Source organism: Pomacea canaliculata, linkage group LG1 (assembly GCF_003073045.1).
Source record: "Pomacea canaliculata isolate SZHN2017 linkage group LG1, ASM307304v1, whole genome shotgun sequence".
Taxonomy (NCBI): domain Eukaryota; kingdom Metazoa; phylum Mollusca; class Gastropoda; order Architaenioglossa; family Ampullariidae; genus Pomacea; species Pomacea canaliculata.
The window spans coordinates 20,997,619-21,015,046 of NC_037590.1; the positions used below are offsets into that span (position 1 = coordinate 20,997,619).

Sequence of the window (17,428 nt, forward strand, 5' to 3'; positions counted from 1 at the left end):
TGATGGTTTAATTGCTGTGCGTGTATGTTTGCAGCTTTTAGTTGGATCAGTCCCGTTCGAAAATAATAATTATGCTTTGTGTGTTTGAATTACGAGGGGGGTTAACTCTTTGTCAGTTTGCTGGAGGGGTACACCTTTACGTCCCCTGGCACGTTTTAAAAGCTTGATGCTTGTGGACATAGTTTCTGCAAAATGAAACACAAATTAAGAGGAAAACCGGTTGTAACACCAGTAGCAAGATTGTTAATATTTTAATCACATCATCCAAGTACAAAAATGGATTTCAGGTTAATACAGATTCTGCCATCATTATTGCGGAATTCAAAGTATTTAGCAGATGAAATGAATGGTTAGCTTCTGATATTTTAAAACACCAGCAATGTGTATTAATGTCTTCGAAAAACATTTTCTTGAAAAAAAAAATTCTTGTTAAAATTCTCGACTTGGACAACTTATAATGTTTCAAATTTCAATGACTAAAAACATTTGGCAAACAATTAACATTTTCAACACGATTTATGAGTTATTATGGAGCATTGGACCCGAAAACAAAACTGAACACTTAAGCACACAGAAAGGGTTCTTTACATTCGAATAGAAAATAGCCTACATTTAATATGATTTTTTAACGATCGTAGTTTAGTCAGCTGCTGGCTAAAGTGTAGAGTCAAGCATCGGGGAATCGTTTACTCTGAGCGAAGACGTTAAAACTTTTGAAAAAGTCTTCCATTGTATTTCTTTTCAGCTTTAAACGAAACAGCTAGTAAAAAACTATTTGATTAATTTTGGAAAGTGACAGGTAGCTACTACATCAGTAAAACATTTCTTCAAGATAGATGATATTTTTTTTTAAAAAAAAACAACATTTTTTTAAAATCAAAGACTGTCAGAAAATTGCTTCCTCCAGCTAAGACGCTTGTTTAATAGAGAGTAGGAAAAGATTTTAGTGATAAAAATGCTTGTTTTAAACTCATTGCTTTTATGCATTTAGCCATAAATAAGAACCTCTGCAAAAAGTCAAACATGATGTATTGTATACAGATGGAAAGCAAACAATTAAAAAAAATATCAAAAATGATACAATATCTATGCCATAATCACTTCAACATCACTTTCGCTTTATAAAGTTACTGCTGCCTCGTGAAGACAGTTTTTACAGAGACAATTAGCAAGTTAAATGTACTTGCAATAAAAGATTAGAAGAAAAGATAATTGTCCGCAATGTAAGACATGATCTGATCACATGGATGCACTCTCTACCATCCTATAGTCTGTCTTCAGGCTTCACAACAAGACGTCCCCGGTAAAAGCCACGTTGTAGTACTGCTTGTCACGTGACACGTGAGTGCCGTTAGCTTGCACTGAGTCCCGAGAAGCCGAGTGGCACGTGTCCTCCTGCGCCCCCAGCGCGGGATGCATCTTGGTCCTCCTCAGGAGTTGCTGAAGCAAGTGCCTCTTCCTCTTGGGCACGCAGTCTGGACTGCCGCCTGCCTCGCTGCCGTCCTCAAGGATGAGGCCCCGCGAGCTGTCTGCCGAGCTGATTGAGATTTCCCTGAGAGGAGAAGTCTTCAAGAAGGGAGGCAGATCGCTGACGTAGTTAATCTCCGCGCAGCTGTGCTGCGGCTGATGTTCCGACACCGTGATGACGCACTTCCGTTGGTTGTCGTTGTTATTGGACACGTCGTTGTCGCCTTCTTCTTTCTCTTTTGTGTGGTTTTTATTTCCGACAGCTTTCCACCATGACTTGCGTCGGAATTTCTTTTTCTTCCGTTTCGACGGTCCTTTTAGGTCTGTCTCTACCCTTGATGACAAAGAACATTGAGAGGGCGATGAGGAGTCGGTGTGTTCAGAAGTCAAGGAGGATTTTAGGTAGTGGGTGAGGGAAACGTTGGTATTTGTCTGTTGATCGTTGGTGTGGTCCGCTTCGTGAGGAGCATTTGTCGTGTCGTTGTCGCAGCTGTGTGCAGACGATTCGATGTGGACACCGATGTCCTCGGATGTGCATGTACTCTTTTCTCCTTTAAGCCAGTAAGTCATCACCTCACCCTTACCCTGCAAAAAAAGTGAATGCATGTTACACAATGTTTCATTGTCGTCGTAGTCACCACCACCTTCATCATGATCATCACTAGCAGCAGCAACAGCAACAAAATTGTCTATCTCTTCTTTCTCGATCAAATACGAAACAAACAATAAGAGAAACAGTGTCTCGCTAGTTATCTATGATTATAATGCTAATACTTTTTAAATTTCTGTAATAGTAGATTAAATTCTTAATTTCTTGTTGCTAGCCTTGTTTAATGGCATCATATGTTGTTGGAATTTGTTGTTGCTGTTGTTTTTTTTTTTACTGCAACGTTAGAGCTGATGGCATTACCTTCATGCTGATTAGGCCTCGTGCTTCAAGTACGTAGCCACCCAGGGTGTCCAGGAGTCTCTTGCTATGTGGACTCACGTGGATTTTCAGAGCTGAAAATAATAGTCTGCTTTAGTTGCATAGACTGGAATATTTTATCAAAGAAAGACTGTGCTTTTGTGCTTTTAACGACTGTAATTTTTGTTCAGATATTTTTACTGTTATAATATTACTAACCCTCTATTCTTGTTATCGTTGACTGCTATTGCCTTACAAAAAATTAAAGAGAAGAACGATACGAAAAAGATGATGATGATTAAAATCAACATGAATGTTCGGATTTGTTGCTTAGTTTATGTGGCAGCTATTTAAAGATTCATTTAAAGATTCATCTAATGTATGTATAATAAGCAATGCATGCACTTTTTTAGTTCAGAGAAAGGTTATAGCCATATTGACAAGAATTACCCTCTCCTGTCGACTCCATTCTGGAGGCCGTGTTGACAGTGTCGCCGAACAGACAGTACCGGGGCATGGTCAGGCCAACCACGCCAGCGACACAAGGTCCTGCAGCAAGAGTTCAGACTTTCCTCAAGCTTTTATCCCAATCCTCTATAAAGTGTGAAACCATCACAAGTTAAAAACAATTTACTGGCAAAAAACGCCAACAAGACTTCAAACCAAATGTTATCACCATGTTGATGTCATCCAGGATGACCTTACCAGTGTGCATGCCAATGCGAAGCTTGAGGATGTCGTGAGGCCGATGGCGGATCTGGAACTGCTTGATGGCGGACAGGAGGTGCAGCGACATGGAGGCGATCTCGCCGGCGTGCTTCAGGCCGTTACGGTGCGGCAGGCCGCTGACCACCATGTAGGCATCGCCGATTGTCTCCACTTTGTAGACGTCGTAGTTTTTGATGACGTTGTCGAACAGTGTGTACAGGTCGTTGAGCATGTCCACCACCTAACACAAACAGTTGCTTTCTTTATCACTTTTAATGTTACGCAGCCAAAGAAGTTAGAAAGAAATGCAAGAAAATGACCATTCTCAAAAGCTAGTTGCAGGGGGACTTCGCACTCGCTTAATTTGTTTTTGCACCGGTGAGTACCTGCATAGGGGTGCTCTCGGAGGACATGGCTGTGAAACCGCAGATGTCGCTGAAGTAGATGGTGACAGACTCGAAGGCTTCTGGGATGACAGAGGCGCCACGAACGAGCTGTGCTGCTACGCTTCTAGAAGTGGAAAGACCAGTTAAAATGAGATTTATTCATATTATTAGTATAACCATTTGGGCTTACATTAACACAAAAGAAAGTTTTTCTTGGCCATCCTTACAAGAACAGCAGAATGCTACATTCATACGTGCGTTGAATTAGTTAATAACAAAAAAGAAGCCAGAAATCAGGCGTTCAGTCAGCAATCTATCAAGCAAACATTGGACTGGTTGGTATTACGAATTAAATGTTGTACCCATTTGTGTGCGGTGCTGCCCTTCGATAGGTCTCTGACCCCACGTGACCTGGCTGTGACTAAGCCGCCTATAACATTCTAGCACAGTGCTTGATTGTAAAAGACAGGGAGGTCATCAAGTATAAAGTGATTTTGTTAGGATGAACTCACGGAGGAAGCATACGATGAAGCAGCATTTCTGTTTTCTTCTTCTCTTCGTTGAGCTCCACAGTTCTGTCCGCTACAACAGACTCAAGGTTGTTGGCATAGCGCTCCATCAATGCCATCATGTTGTCGAAGATATTCGCTCCCCTGTCCCATTTAGAAACATGCATCATCTATTCCGATGATTTGTAGTTTTAGTTCCATTTTATGTCGATACATCATTTTACTATTTCACCAACACCCATACGTTACATAATTTTTTTCAGATATAAAAATTAAACATTAGCTAATATATATATAGAAAGCGAAAATAATTTCAACAAAATAAATTTCAGGACAATGACCAAACAAGTGAAATGAAGATTTATAAACATGTGAATATTTTTGTGAGAGAGATAAGAGTGCAGAATCAAAAAGAGCAAAATCCAAAAGACATGTGAACTTCATACATAAATCTTTTGAGTGGCAACTTTCTTTTTATAACATTTCTCTGCTATTTACATGTACCAAACACCTACATGCCCTTCTGCATCGGCATCAGAAGTCTTCTACAGGTCTTGAGGTCCGGCGGAGGTCGGGGTTCTCATCCCAGCAGGCGCGCATGGTGTCGAGGATGTAGGTGTCGCATGACGTCAGCTGCGATGTGTTGGGGCGGAAGGCGATGCCATCGACAGGCCCTCGAGTCACTCGCGATATAATTTCTGCAAGACATTGTTTACACAAACCTTCATCCATATTTAACAAATAAAAAGTTCCCTATTACAACATCTCACTACAAAACCTAAAACTATATTTCTGAAGTTTACTGTTTCCATTATTAGATAAATCACGTTGATATTTGATATCTGATCATTATTACCTCTCGGCGACAGATGGCAGTCTCCGTAGGGACCTTTTCTACACATGATCTCGTAAAGAAGGATTCCAAATGAATAGACATCTCCTCTCTGCGTACCTCCCAGTGGAAGTGGAATATTTTTTCGTAGAATCTCCGGTGCTGTCCATAATAAACCTAGAAAAGGGCTTCAATTACTTTTAATTGCATATGACCACAACATTTGTTTTTCTACCACTCTATTGAAATTTTACGACGTATTGTGAACTATCAACAGAAACTGATGAACAGAATCATTAAAACATATTGCTGGTCACTAGCCCTATAAACAGAAGCTAACACCAGTGTCCTTACGTTTGTATTTCGCGTGTATTCCTATGTCGGGGATCATTTTGCGAGCTTTGAATCGCTTCAGGCCCAAGTCGGAGATCTTGACCACCCACCTGCTGTCCACCAAACAGTTGGAGGATTTCAGCTCCCCGTGACATACTATAGGACTCGAATGAATGTACATCATACCCTGAAACAACAAAACAGCTTTACACCACGACTTACTAGAAACTTTCATTGAATGTAACTGTGATACCCAATCATGAAAATGAATGTAATGTGGTGTTTATTACATTGGTATAAAGTAGAACATTATATACAAAGCCACAGAAGAGAAATTAATTTCGGAGAGGATCTGTGAGAGGTAAGAGAGCTTCTGTGTGCAGCTACAAATTATTTAATTTTAGTATGTGATAAAAGTAAGTTCTAACGAAGTTAAAAAAATTTTTGCCTGTCGTCTAATGTTAAAGCAGAAGACAGTGTATAATTAGCAAGATAAGAATATTATTTTGCTCCAATATTAATAAAGGAAAGTTGTAAGTTAGTTTCGATGCTAAAATTAAATTAAAATCACGTAATAAAACTATTCAAAACAAACTTCCAACACTTTCTATTAAAAATTAAAACGATGTTTTACCTTCAGAATGTCAGAGACAATAGAGGCAGTAAACATATGATCCAGCTTTAAGTCGGCATTTTCAAGTATGTCCTGTCAATACAGAACAGAACAATACTCAGTTTATTGAAGACGGTTAAATAAGATACTATTTTATATTTAAAACACTTTGAATTTCATGTAAAAACCTTTCATAATCCGTGATTACTTCTTTCTCTAGCAAATAATTTGTTGTTAATTTGCATGAGCAAGCGAAAACTAATATGACATCCTGTTACTTCATCTGCTTGTGTCTTTGAGCAGGTAATTTTTTAAGGTAATGTATTTGAAGGTTTGGCTTATATTAAGATCATTGTTCAAATACATTAGTACTTCTTACAGCTTTGTAAAAAAAAAAACTATTATTTAGGGACATTCTATTTTATGGCAAAGGGGAAAAAGGCAAATAGATTGACTATCATACCTCAAGGCTGCCCTTTGAGCAGTAGTCAGTGACGATTTGAAGGCAATTGTGCTCCACGGTGGCTCCAATGAAGTGAACGATGTTGTCATGACGAATGTCACGCAGCTGTACAGGGACACAAATCACAAATGTCGGATAAATCAGTTTTACTTTCATTTTGAGAGGAAGAACCAGTGTGCATTGACAGAAAAGTTAGGTCTGCCTACAACAGATGCTGCATAAAGTGTCTCATGTCTCACCAGTTTCAGTCCCATTCTCATGTTTCACCAGTTTCAGTCCATTCTCATGTCTCACCTGTTTCAGTTCCAGTCTCATGTCTCGAGTGACATCAATGTGATGGCGGGTGTGTATGGGCTTGAGGGCCACGAGGCTTCCCCGGTAGACGCCGATCTCAGTGAATCGCTGTTCCTGGATGACCTCAGAGTTCATGGTGAGAGTGTTGTGTGGCTGTGAATAAAACAATAATATGAGTTTGAAGCACGTTATCAACTATATCTTCTTCCCCTTCCCCTCCTGGTATCCTTTCGACAGTTTTCATGTGTTTTATCGTTTTTCTTTCTTGCACATCGTAGAGATATAAGAGAAGAACTGATCAAGTAAGCTATGTGTTCTGAATACCGAATCATCAATGAAATCATTTTGCTATTCCTCTTCCAATTTACACAATTTCTGCATCAAATTAGATCTTTGTCAGAGATGGTAGCCACGAGTAAGATATTGTGACATCAGTGCAGCATATGATTGTAGCGACTGCATGAAAGTAGAAGTGGTTGTTCAATCCCTACCCCGTTATTACTCATGATGGATATGGCGGAATAAGCAGTCTCTGGCTTCTTTTGAATCTCTTTTGGGTCTATCTTCCAGATGAGACTGGCCAGCTCTTGTTCGTACCGCCAGTTCCTAAAGAAAAGCAATTCATAATCAAAAAAGACTTTTTTGTGCTTGATGGCAATGGTAAATACTGACTGAGACATCCTTGCGCCACGACCTTCACAGTTTACTCTTTCACCTGCCTCACCACGAGCAGTATAGTATCATGCAAAATGATATCTAATTCTGTAAAGACCTGCAATTTCTCTTGTCAAAACTAGTTTCATCTTTGACAGGCAAGACCAGAAATATTCCAGAAGATTTATTTCTTCTTGTCAAAATAACAGTAACATCTGCCAGACGAGAATTAACGAGATTTTTGCATTGCCTGTCTGAGCGCCGTTATACCCTCTGTGTGTGTGTGTGTCTATACAATGTCTATGCAATGTCTAGACCATTCCACACTCTAGAATAATACCGCATCAATTTTTTATACATACTTCTCACAATTTAAATTTTAAAACTGGTTAGAAACGGTTTAATAAATCCCAACATCTCAAAGAAACCTTGCTTCATCTCGTAAAACTATTTTACCGCAGCATCAACTTATAAACGAAGCTGACAATATGCGTGTAGAAGTCACAATGTTTTTAAAATCAACTTGCTTGCCCAGGGCTCCCATTAAAAATCACATAAAGCAAAGGACGTGGGGACATTACTGTCATGTGCTAGACACCTGTATCGAATCGATGATCACCTTGGAAGAGGAAAGTCAGATGAAACATAAATTATGTGGCTCGTGTCCTTCTTCGCTTCCTTATTCAATAAACATAACTAGCTGAATACATTACTTTTCATTTTTGCGATTAATAGCCTTTGGAATACCCAATGGCAATTCGCTTTTTTTTTTTTTAACTGAAGGCGGGATTTGAACTCTACAACTATCTCTTTAATCCTGTAGTCTGTTTCACAGATACTTTGCGGTAAAGCAATATCTTTACAGGGAAAATGAACATTAAATTTACAAAATTTGTTTCTTTTAGCGTACTGCGTACCTTCTATTGATGTTTAAATATTTAACTTTAACAGTGAGACTGTCTTTGTCAGAGCATGACTGATGTATTCAAATGTGTAAATTATCATCGCGCGTGTCCTTGTTTCCCAGTTGCTCAGACGAGAGGTTGATGACATTTCCCTCTTCTATTCCTCCTGGCTATTTTGATATTCTTTATTACATCAGATGCATTAAATACTCTGAACTAGTTGAAGGTTGCATTGTTTTACTCACCTGTATATACCTACAAGGATGCAAACTACTATTAAGGCAATGGTACCTAACAGCCTCCGACGATAAACCCAACGTAGTCTGCAAACATAATAATAGAGGAAGTTTATCGTTCAGCATCACAACTAAAGTAGACCAACGATAAATAAAATGACTTTAAAAACATTGGCTGACAATAATAAAGAATAGCATGCTAAGATACAAAACACATGCAGCCACTGACCCAACATTTTCAGGAATACAATGCACGCTTAGAACTGTGTTTATATTGTATGTGTGTGAACATCCTTTGAGTAGGTGCATGTGTGTCATTTACATCTGTGTAAGCAGATAGAACATAGACAAAGAGAGAATGCACCAACTTGTTGCAATATAATGTTGTATATTTTGTATTAAGTAAAACTGCTCAGAAAGGTAGTGTTTCATCCTTAATACAAAATATTAACTTTATGCACGAAATAAAACTTAATGTTGTTCTTTAGTTCTATTTCATTTCCAACACCTGTGCTTATCAGAAAAATTCTGAAATTGGCATTGTGTTACAGAGTAGCTTTGTTATATTGTTGTATTTTATTTTTTCAAAGGACTTACTGGGTTGGGGTTTACATTTCTGCCCTTCATACCGCACTCTGGTTCGTCCAAGGGAATAAACTCTCCGTATACTTTTACATCTTCTATGAATGTCTGAAAATGAATAAAACTGTAACATTTACCATTTTCTGTATTTTTACATATTTATACGGAAAAATAGAAAGTCTATAAACTCCATCAAAAATAGTACTTTAGCTCAGTAAGCAAACAGTTACAAGAATACAAATCCATGACCGTACACTAAACTTAAGGACAATGTAATAGTAGTAGGTAGTACTAGTAGTCCGTTTCTGTCACTCTCAACACCACTTACGTACAAAGGCAAGACAACTGCAGTAGTATTTTTTCTAGATATCAGGGTTACTCCGTTGTACAAATGATAGTTTACATTGATAATATTTAATGACGGAAAATAAGAGAGTAAAACATGCATGCTTTATCCCACAAAACATAAATTGTTGCTTTAAAATAAAAATACCGACCAGATTGTGTCTGTCGAGTGTGTCTCTCAGAAATCGCCCTATGGGCCTCATGGCATAGCCATAGATACCGGTGTCAGGTCTGAGTGCCAGCACGGTAAAGTTAGCCTCTGCATCACCATTTTCGTCGATGTAAACTTCATGTCCTTGTATACCTAGGCACGCACATACAGAGTCAAAACAATGAGAGAAAACAATGCATTAGACACGTCTTTACTTCTCCGTTTGCTTCCAAGAGAAATTGTAGGTGAGAAAGAAATATTGCGGTGTGCATCAAGGAATATTTGGTACAGATTTAATAGAAGAATAGGACTAGGAAGAGAGCAGACCTTGGAAGGTTCTGTCTTTGATGCGATTGAAAATATCCGTTCCGTTGCGAATGTCTCCGCCGCTTATGAGGACTTCGTGGAGAGCTCGGGCATACACCTGCACTGCGTCATACAGGTAGGCTCCAAAAATGGAAATCTGAAGCAAGGGCGTGTAGTTTTGCTTATTAAAACAGAAAATTGTTTTCAAACCTTTCTTTATTTTATTTGTTTTGTTTGTCTTAGCTACTGCTTGAATTCGCGAGACCCCCGTTCTAAACAAGTTGAGAATTCTCTGTACATTATCTACTACTATCTAAATCTCATTTATGCATAAAAGAGCGAAACTGTGCGCAGTTTCAAAATGCGACTCACGCCTATTTTGATTCCGAAGTACTTCTGTAGCGGGGACTCCGGCAGTTGAACGGTGGTTTGTGTAGCAGGTGGCGGACGTTGTCCTCCCAGACACTAAAGTTGGGGTTAGTGCGCGGAGTCGATATGAGCATCAGGACGGACCGGAAGGCCCGGATTGTATTGTTAGTGTTCAACTCCCGAAACTCTGTGTCTGAAACATGAGAGTGCAAACTGTCAGTTTGAGATTAAAGTTAGGTCGCAGTCGCCAGTTTCTTTGGGCGCAAACATGATGCTAGTAGAGAACTAAAGCCAGTTTTGAAGATCATCATCGTCGTCATCATCGCCATCATCATAGTCGTGAAGTGTAGCTGACAATAAATTGTTTCAACTAACAACATTTCTTTAATGCAAGGATTTGAATGATTGAAGGAGGTCACGGAGAAAGGAGCGTGTTTGGTTTGTTTTAATATTCCTAAGTGTAACACCAACATTTCTTAAGGAGAGCTAGTATACACAGCCGCAGTACACAACACGTTGGTCGACTCGAAGGAGACAGTTAAGATGCTAACAGTTAACTGACTGTTAAGAGTGAGGTCACAGAAGCCTAGCAAAGTGTTGTGCACACGGCCCCTTGGCGGCTAACACTTTGGCCATCGGCAGCCTCCGCATCCGCAAATGGAAATTTATCCCATAAGTCTCGTGGCAGGCGTTTGACAGTTTAACAATCAGCATCAGCAGCTTGGAACTCGACAGTTCTGCCATGAATCCTCTCGAAATGTTTGAGTGCACTCGGGAGGTAGTGGGCGTGACCAATGTGAACTTTGAACGGATCATTGTGACTGCATGCTGTGACCCTCTGCTAACTCCGTTCACCGCATCACGTGTCAAGGTTACGAAGAATGCGGAGATCAGCTTTGTACTTTGTATATCCCTTTAAAATAAATTTAAATGATCAACAGCGGAAAATGTTAAACTGTTGTACTTTTGTCAAAACAAAGCATCCGAGCGTGTGCAATCATCCTTCACATACTTCAACGCTCTTCATGATAACATTTCTACTATAAACAATGATCATTGTTTCCAGCTCGTCTTCTCTTGAACTTTTTAGTGCATGGCATTCTCAGCTTTTTAAAGCAGAAAATCCGATCGCATGTGTTTACGAGCGTTTAGTAGTTATCCGCAATATTCATTATTTTATATTGATCGTTCCGCAAACTGTAAACATCTCTACCATATATGTAAATAAATGTTGCTACGTGACTCAAAGCTTGTGTATAGCAATGGTATGTCTCCCTCCGTTATCTACCTCAGTCATCACGAACACAACATCCGTGCAGCACTGCTAAGATTTCATAGAGGACAGGTCGCTAATTCGGGTAAACATTGTTTTATCGGTCAGTAAAAGTTATTACTGGGTTCCTTCTGTTTTAATTTATTTGTTTGTTTTTTCTGTATTTTTGCTAGAGACTTAGACAATAAATAAGAGTATAAATCAACAGAAGAAAGTGACTCATGGGCAAAATTTGCAATTTAGGTTTTTGTTTAGATTTTCGTATCTCCACACAGTCTATGAATTTATTTTTAGACACTGTTTTCAAATATCACATAAAAGCCCTTAGTAATGGACGATAAAATATTATGATTGTCTTTGTATGATTCTCTTGATATTTACTGCACTCTAGCGTGGCAATGTTCTATCTGTAAACATACTATTCACACCAGGTTTTCAAACAAAGCAGTTTTGATAATAAACGAAGCAAAAGCCGTGTACCAGGTATGACGAGGCTGGAGGCTTTCGTTTCATCGTATGTCTCATCATCCCGTATGCCGATGACGACATATTCCCCTGTGTCTGTGAGCCCCATCTCCTGTAGAAAGTTCACCATATCCTGAAAGGCCTTGGTGCACGTGAACAGAACATAAACTGAAAAATAAAATGTATAATTATGTTCTTTTTCTATGAAAGTCGTCGACGTCAAACAATAAATGCTTACTTTGTTACCAAAACATAATTAACTTTTCTCTCACCCACCCACTCAGTTTCAAGACAAGACTACCTCTTGTTCGTAGATATGTATTCAGGACTAATTGCCGTATTTCGTGACTGTCGTATAGAGAGCTGTACGGAGAAGTAATGTTGACAAAGTCGTTGATTGTCATGTTGAACTGTTTGGCCAAGATCTTGAGCTTCTGTCCTGCTCGATCATCAGGTCGTTGAGCTCCACGACGATGCTAAACTTCCTCCAGCCGTAGTACAGCATCAGCCGCACCACGGAGCTGCCCGAGAGAGAGCTGGACGGTTGAGTTCTGGCGAACGTTGGGAATCGACTCTTGTCGGACACCACGGGGTCGCTGCATTTCTGTAACACGAATACAACACTTTGACTTTGTGTTTTGAAATTTGTTTGCTTCTCACCCTCTTCCTTCTAGCACATACAGATACAAATGTTCAATGAAAACATTATACTTTCATCACCAACACTGTAATAACTTCCCTTTGTTTTGTTATTATTACAAATTTTGCCAATTTCACTTTGGAGATGGTTGTCGTTTTAAAGGAGGTTCATTGTCATTGTTTTTTTTTTTACGTCGAACGTTGGTTTCCGGTTTGATTGTCGCTCCGCTAAGTAATTGTAGCTCCCTTTGCCAACACAGTTTCAAACATATAATAATTCTTGCTCTGTTTTTCTCATTTCGTGGCCTAATCACGGAGCTATTTACAGTTTACCACCCTTATGGAACCATTACTCTTTTAGTAACTTGTAATCAACAATAAATCAAACTTTGCTCATTGCCAATTTAAGCTACTATTGCTATTATAGGTATTTTTCGTATATATTTTTGTTTTATTTGTTATTGATTACTATGGTGGCATCCACAGAAGTTTATAGACAAACACGTACATTTATTCACTATTTAGATATCTGAATTTTCGAACGCTTTTCATGTGCGTACGTGTGTCGGAGGGTGAGACCGGAGGAGAAACACGTGTATGATGGCAGGTGCCTGAAGATGAGAGATGGCGTTGACTGGCTGAGATCTAGTTCAAAGGTCAAAGTTTCTGAACAAGTTGCACACAGAAAAAAGACACGTGACAATATTCTTATTACAAGCATGAGATTGCATTGCATTTAGCGCCCTTTATGGTTATTACTATCTACGTCGGCTGTCATCGCCTCTCCCTTCCTTTTATTATCTAAGCAATACTGCCGGCCTACCACAGGGCCAAACAAAGAACATATTAATAAAAAAGGTCATGTAAGACTACTCCCTTTTACCCAAATCCGTAATAAAGTCCCACTATCGTTCGTAACGCCTGAAAAATCGCACCAAGCCGCTGTCAGACACTCCCTATAGGAACTAATATTTAGTAGAGGCTGGGACTGAGCAGTATCTTCAATCAGGCAATCTGGAACACTATTACTTTTGAATCTCTATATGTTCACAACTGGGGCTTGATGACAAATAAGATATGTAAAGCAGGAATAATCATGTCTCATTTGCGTCGTAGCATTGCAAGCGGAAGTAGTAATGACTTTGTTTTCGTGTTCTCCAAAACTTCTGAAACCAGCAGTGCAGGTGATTGGGGGCCATGCCTGACAGAAAATTGCCATCTTGGATGTTAAGCTAGAACGTTGTTTAAAGAAAGGAACTTAAGCTGGCAATCTGAAGAAAACGAGTTAAGCTGATTGTTAGGAAGTAGATGGCCTCTGCCCTCTATGTGCCATGTCTTATTTAATTAGACAAGTTACGTTTACTCCTCCTTCGGCCTGGTCTACCTTTGTATGTTGATAGACCTAAAGATTGCAAGCTTGTTGTCTCTGCTCTCAGCAAGAAATCAGTTCATTTCTTTAAAGACCTCGTTTCAAACAGGGCTGATAAGAAAGAACTTTTGTTCAAATCCAGCAAAGACAAGCCTTCGAAGATGAAAGACCGAGAAAGCACCCCACTGAAAGTTTGTGCGTTCACCGCCACGGGTGGGAGAAGGAAAAGTAGAGTCACAAAGACGACGGGTGGTTAAACAAATGTTCTTCAAAGCCTCCCGCTGGCAACAGGAAACTGGTCTGATTAATTACCTGTAGGACCGACAGGATCTTGATTCCTGTATAAGTGAAATGGCCTCCGAGTCGCAAATTGCTGGCAGTTATTCCAATGTGATCACAGTCACGAGAAATACAGAAAGCACAGTTAAGAGCTGTATCCTGTAACCAGGCTAGGATCTGTGAAACAGTGCTCGGTATAGTAAGAGGTCAAAACGACATTGGAAAATAAAACAGACTTATTTTTAATTGAACTAACAGCAATTAAATCTTTTCCTCATATAATGACGTTTCGAGTTTGAAAGAAAGGATTTAAATGGGTTTGTTCAAGTAGGCTTCTTCATTGTCTTTTAACTTGAGCATGAAGTCTTCTTGTTAAAAAATTGTGACTTGTCACACTCGACTGCCCCATTTAAAAGCCACATTTGCAGACGTGTGAGAGACCTCATAAAAAGGAGAGAGAGATGGAGAGAGACCTTAACACAATGGTGTTATTTGCATTCAAGATCTTCACTGATTAGCCACAATGTCTTTATTGCGAGGTTGGACTCCCGGCGACCATGGTAACCATCAAGATTAACAATTATGTTGGCTGTTATTGCATGGGTAGTGGGCTACTCCATGGGTAACAGGTACAATCAAAACAGCCGTCTGCTTCTCCGTGAGCTGCCCACGCTTGAAAACTTGTCTGACGAAACCTCTACATCACGAGGACGTGGACAAGGAGCAGCTGTTGCAAAATCTCCCACACCAAGAAAAATCATCTTAGAAGCTTTATTTTTTAATTATGATCCGTCGGTCGTCTGTGAAATCGAAAGTAATAAATAAAATCCAGAAAAAAATTAGGTACTTACTATGTTCGATCATTTAACTTAAGCTTTGTAAAGGCAGGTGGGTAAAATTTAACTCGTTTCTTGTTTCTTTTTGAAACAAGAGACCTCCAAACTAGGCAAACCATTATTTCAAGAACCAGTAGAATATAATTTAAACACGCTCGAGAAAAAGGCGTCTGGCTGTCTCTTATACAATTTGTTTGAAAAAAAGTTTATTTAATATAAATCAACATGTATTCGTTAAAGGTTTTTTTCATATTCTGGGGATATATATATAAAAGACAAAAAAATATATATATAGAGGATGTCGTAAGACAAAGATATCGCCAGAAACAAAGGTTAACTAATTAGCTTGAACAGAGTAGACAAAACAGAAAAAACAAAGCAAAGGTTGAGATTGGGGACAAGGATAAGTTACGACGACAAGAATGTGGATAATAATGACAAAGGCAAAACTAAAAAAGAAAAGTAAAACAAAGAAAGAAAGTAGAGAAGAGATATCAGACAATAGTTTAATGAGAGTAATACAAGAATCAAATTAAATCATTCAATTTTAAAGCTTAAATTTATGCGCTTAAGCTTGTATATTATTACATAGCTTATTTCCAGTTTTTGAACACCCACCGCAACGTCATGTGACTAGTTTGTATCTATACTTCTATACTTTACCTAACAGGTATTTACCTAACTTTACCTAATCGAGCCTCATCTTCACAAAACTGTGTTTTTCTTAAAATCATCTAAAGTTACACCACGTGTGCGCTGTATGTTACTTCATCGTTTTTTTTATACAGAGCCTTCTACTTCAAGGAATTTTTTGTTATGTTACCATTTTTGTACACAGAGGTCCTTACCGTATTTTAGGGCAAAACATTATGTTTCGTGTGATATCAGAATCACAGCATGTTTTTGGTATAGTTTTTCAAAAACCTAGCTTGTGAAACCTTTTTTTCCAACTTGCTCTTTCTTGTGAGCCATTCGCGAACGTTTTTTAGAAGAGAGGGTTCTGTCAGAACCGTGCCTGGGGTCCACATCTTTACGAATGCTTCCTCGCACAGAAAAATTTATGGGCGGCTGAAAACCGAAATTGAAAGTGTAAAATCAGCGTGGATTTTGGGCACGTGCTGAACACATCTCATGCTGTCACTTACAGAAAGAAAACAAAAGTGCTGGAATCTTTGAAAATCGCATTGTTCGGTGTCTTACATCACCATTTCGTTTCTAAACAGTTGTTAGCACTAAAAGCAAACACTACTAAGTGCCTGCGGTGGAGGTTGTGAGGATTATTAAATACATTTTGATATTTGCTGCAGCTGACATGCCTAGTTTAAACTGTGGCCTTGATCGCTTTGTTTGATCTCTGACTTGATCATTATCGATTTTAAAACAGTTATTTACATTTATGAATAATAGCTCACAATACTTTTTTAGGAAACATTATCCGTTATTAAAACATAATCACGTTTTTTTTAAAACCTATGAACTCGATTGATGCTCTTTCAGATATAAATTAACTTTGATTACCGTTTTGCTGAAGTCCTTGAAAGATAACGAAACACCTGAAAAAGCAGGACATGACCGATATACTGACAAACTTTAGAGAAAGCCGCAGGGCCCGCCATTCGGTGTTCTATTTTACACGATTGTCTTCGCATTAAACTGCATGTGTTCTGCTGCCCCTTCTCTCTCTCTCCTTCTCTATTTTGCTTGCCCTCATTTTTTTTTTTTTTTTTTTTTGTTCTTCTTCACGCCTACTCACTTTTTTTTAATCTCATATTATTCTAGTCTTCGATTTGCTTCTGAAATTTCGACACCGCGAAACTAAAGTGTCAATAATTAAGCGTCGGGTTTTATGGAATCAATGTAGTTGATATTGAAAAAAAAAAAAGTATATATATAAATGTAATTGACCAACAGGAAGTAGTGCCGTTTCTTTTGCGGTTGTAAGATTTAATCCAAATCCCGGGCAAGCAGATAAAATTAGGTAGGTAATTGCATCAGACAAGGACCAAGATACAGAGACAAGAGATGTATGTTTAGAAAGATAGTCAAGGAGTTTACAGGAAGGCAGACAGCTGTAGGCAGATAGGTTTGAAGAATAAGCCTTACGTAAGACACCATGGGTAGGTTCCAAGAGGCGGCCACCCGCGCCTCTGTCTCACAGTAGCCCTCGGGTCCAATGAAGGCAATAGCCTGCGCCCTCCACTGCTCCGTGAGCACGTGGACACTTGCCAGAGGGTCGGCGTGATTGTCTGAGAAAATAAACCGCAGGGTGTGGTTGGGAAGGATGCTGGGGTTTTCGTTGATAACGTTGACGGCCAGGCTCATGGCGCCCGAGATGGAGCGTCCCTCTGCCTGCACCAGAGGCGGTCCGTCCATCGACGTGATGTACCCGATTGTCAGGTTTTCTTTCTGAGTCTGAGCCTCGTATCCTATGATGCTCAGACTCCATAGTAGCAACATCTGCCAGCAGACAGCACGCCATAGTCGCTCCATCGTGTGCAATCACAGCA

At 39.3% G+C, this 17,428-nt stretch overlaps 2 protein-coding genes across 2 annotated transcripts; both read right to left on the reverse strand.

Annotated features, from left to right (window-relative positions):
• Nucleotides 1–238: 238 nt before the first annotated feature.
• On the reverse strand, nucleotides 239–11,962 carry LOC112564287 (speract receptor-like). The gene is given in 20 exon segments (XM_025238993.1): nucleotides 239–2,052; nucleotides 2,378–2,469; nucleotides 2,825–2,923; nucleotides 3,080–3,323; nucleotides 3,469–3,592; nucleotides 3,981–4,121; nucleotides 4,493–4,544; nucleotides 4,547–4,675; nucleotides 4,834–4,986; nucleotides 5,164–5,329; nucleotides 5,777–5,848; nucleotides 6,219–6,323; nucleotides 6,513–6,665; nucleotides 7,004–7,118; nucleotides 8,317–8,394; nucleotides 8,905–8,997; nucleotides 9,387–9,538; nucleotides 9,713–9,848; nucleotides 10,064–10,253; nucleotides 11,814–11,962. Coding segments are annotated over 14 exon segments (2,313 nt in total). The 5' UTR covers nucleotides 7,019–7,118; nucleotides 8,317–8,394; nucleotides 8,905–8,997; nucleotides 9,387–9,538; nucleotides 9,713–9,848; nucleotides 10,064–10,253; nucleotides 11,814–11,962; the 3' UTR covers nucleotides 239–1,284.
• LOC112560499 (guanylate cyclase 32E-like) lies at nucleotides 8,626–17,411 on the reverse strand. The gene is made up of 8 exons (XM_025232400.1): nucleotides 17,025–17,411; nucleotides 12,210–12,402; nucleotides 11,814–11,966; nucleotides 10,086–10,253; nucleotides 9,713–9,814; nucleotides 9,387–9,538; nucleotides 8,905–8,997; nucleotides 8,626–8,631 (listed from the first exon to the last, which is right to left on the reverse strand). The coding sequence occupies exons 1-8, from the start codon at nucleotides 17,409–17,411 to the stop codon at nucleotides 8,626–8,628; spliced, it is 1,254 nt and encodes a 417-aa protein (XP_025088185.1).
• Nucleotides 17,412–17,428: the final 17 nt, after the last annotated feature.

Excerpts from the sequence above, each read along its gene's own strand:
- LOC112560499 (XM_025232400.1), bottom strand. The coding sequence starts at position 17,411 with ATGGAGCGACTATGGCGTGCTGTCTGCTGGCAGATGTTGCTACTATGG. Across the intron at positions 11,967-12,209 it reads CTCAAGATCTTGGCCAAACA|TTTATGTTCTGTTCACGTGC; the intron begins GTTCAACATGAC and ends TTTATTTTTCAG. Across the intron at positions 8,998-9,386 it reads CACTCGACAGACACAATCTG|ACATTCATAGAAGATGTAAA; the intron begins GTCGGTATTTTT and ends ATTCATTTTCAG.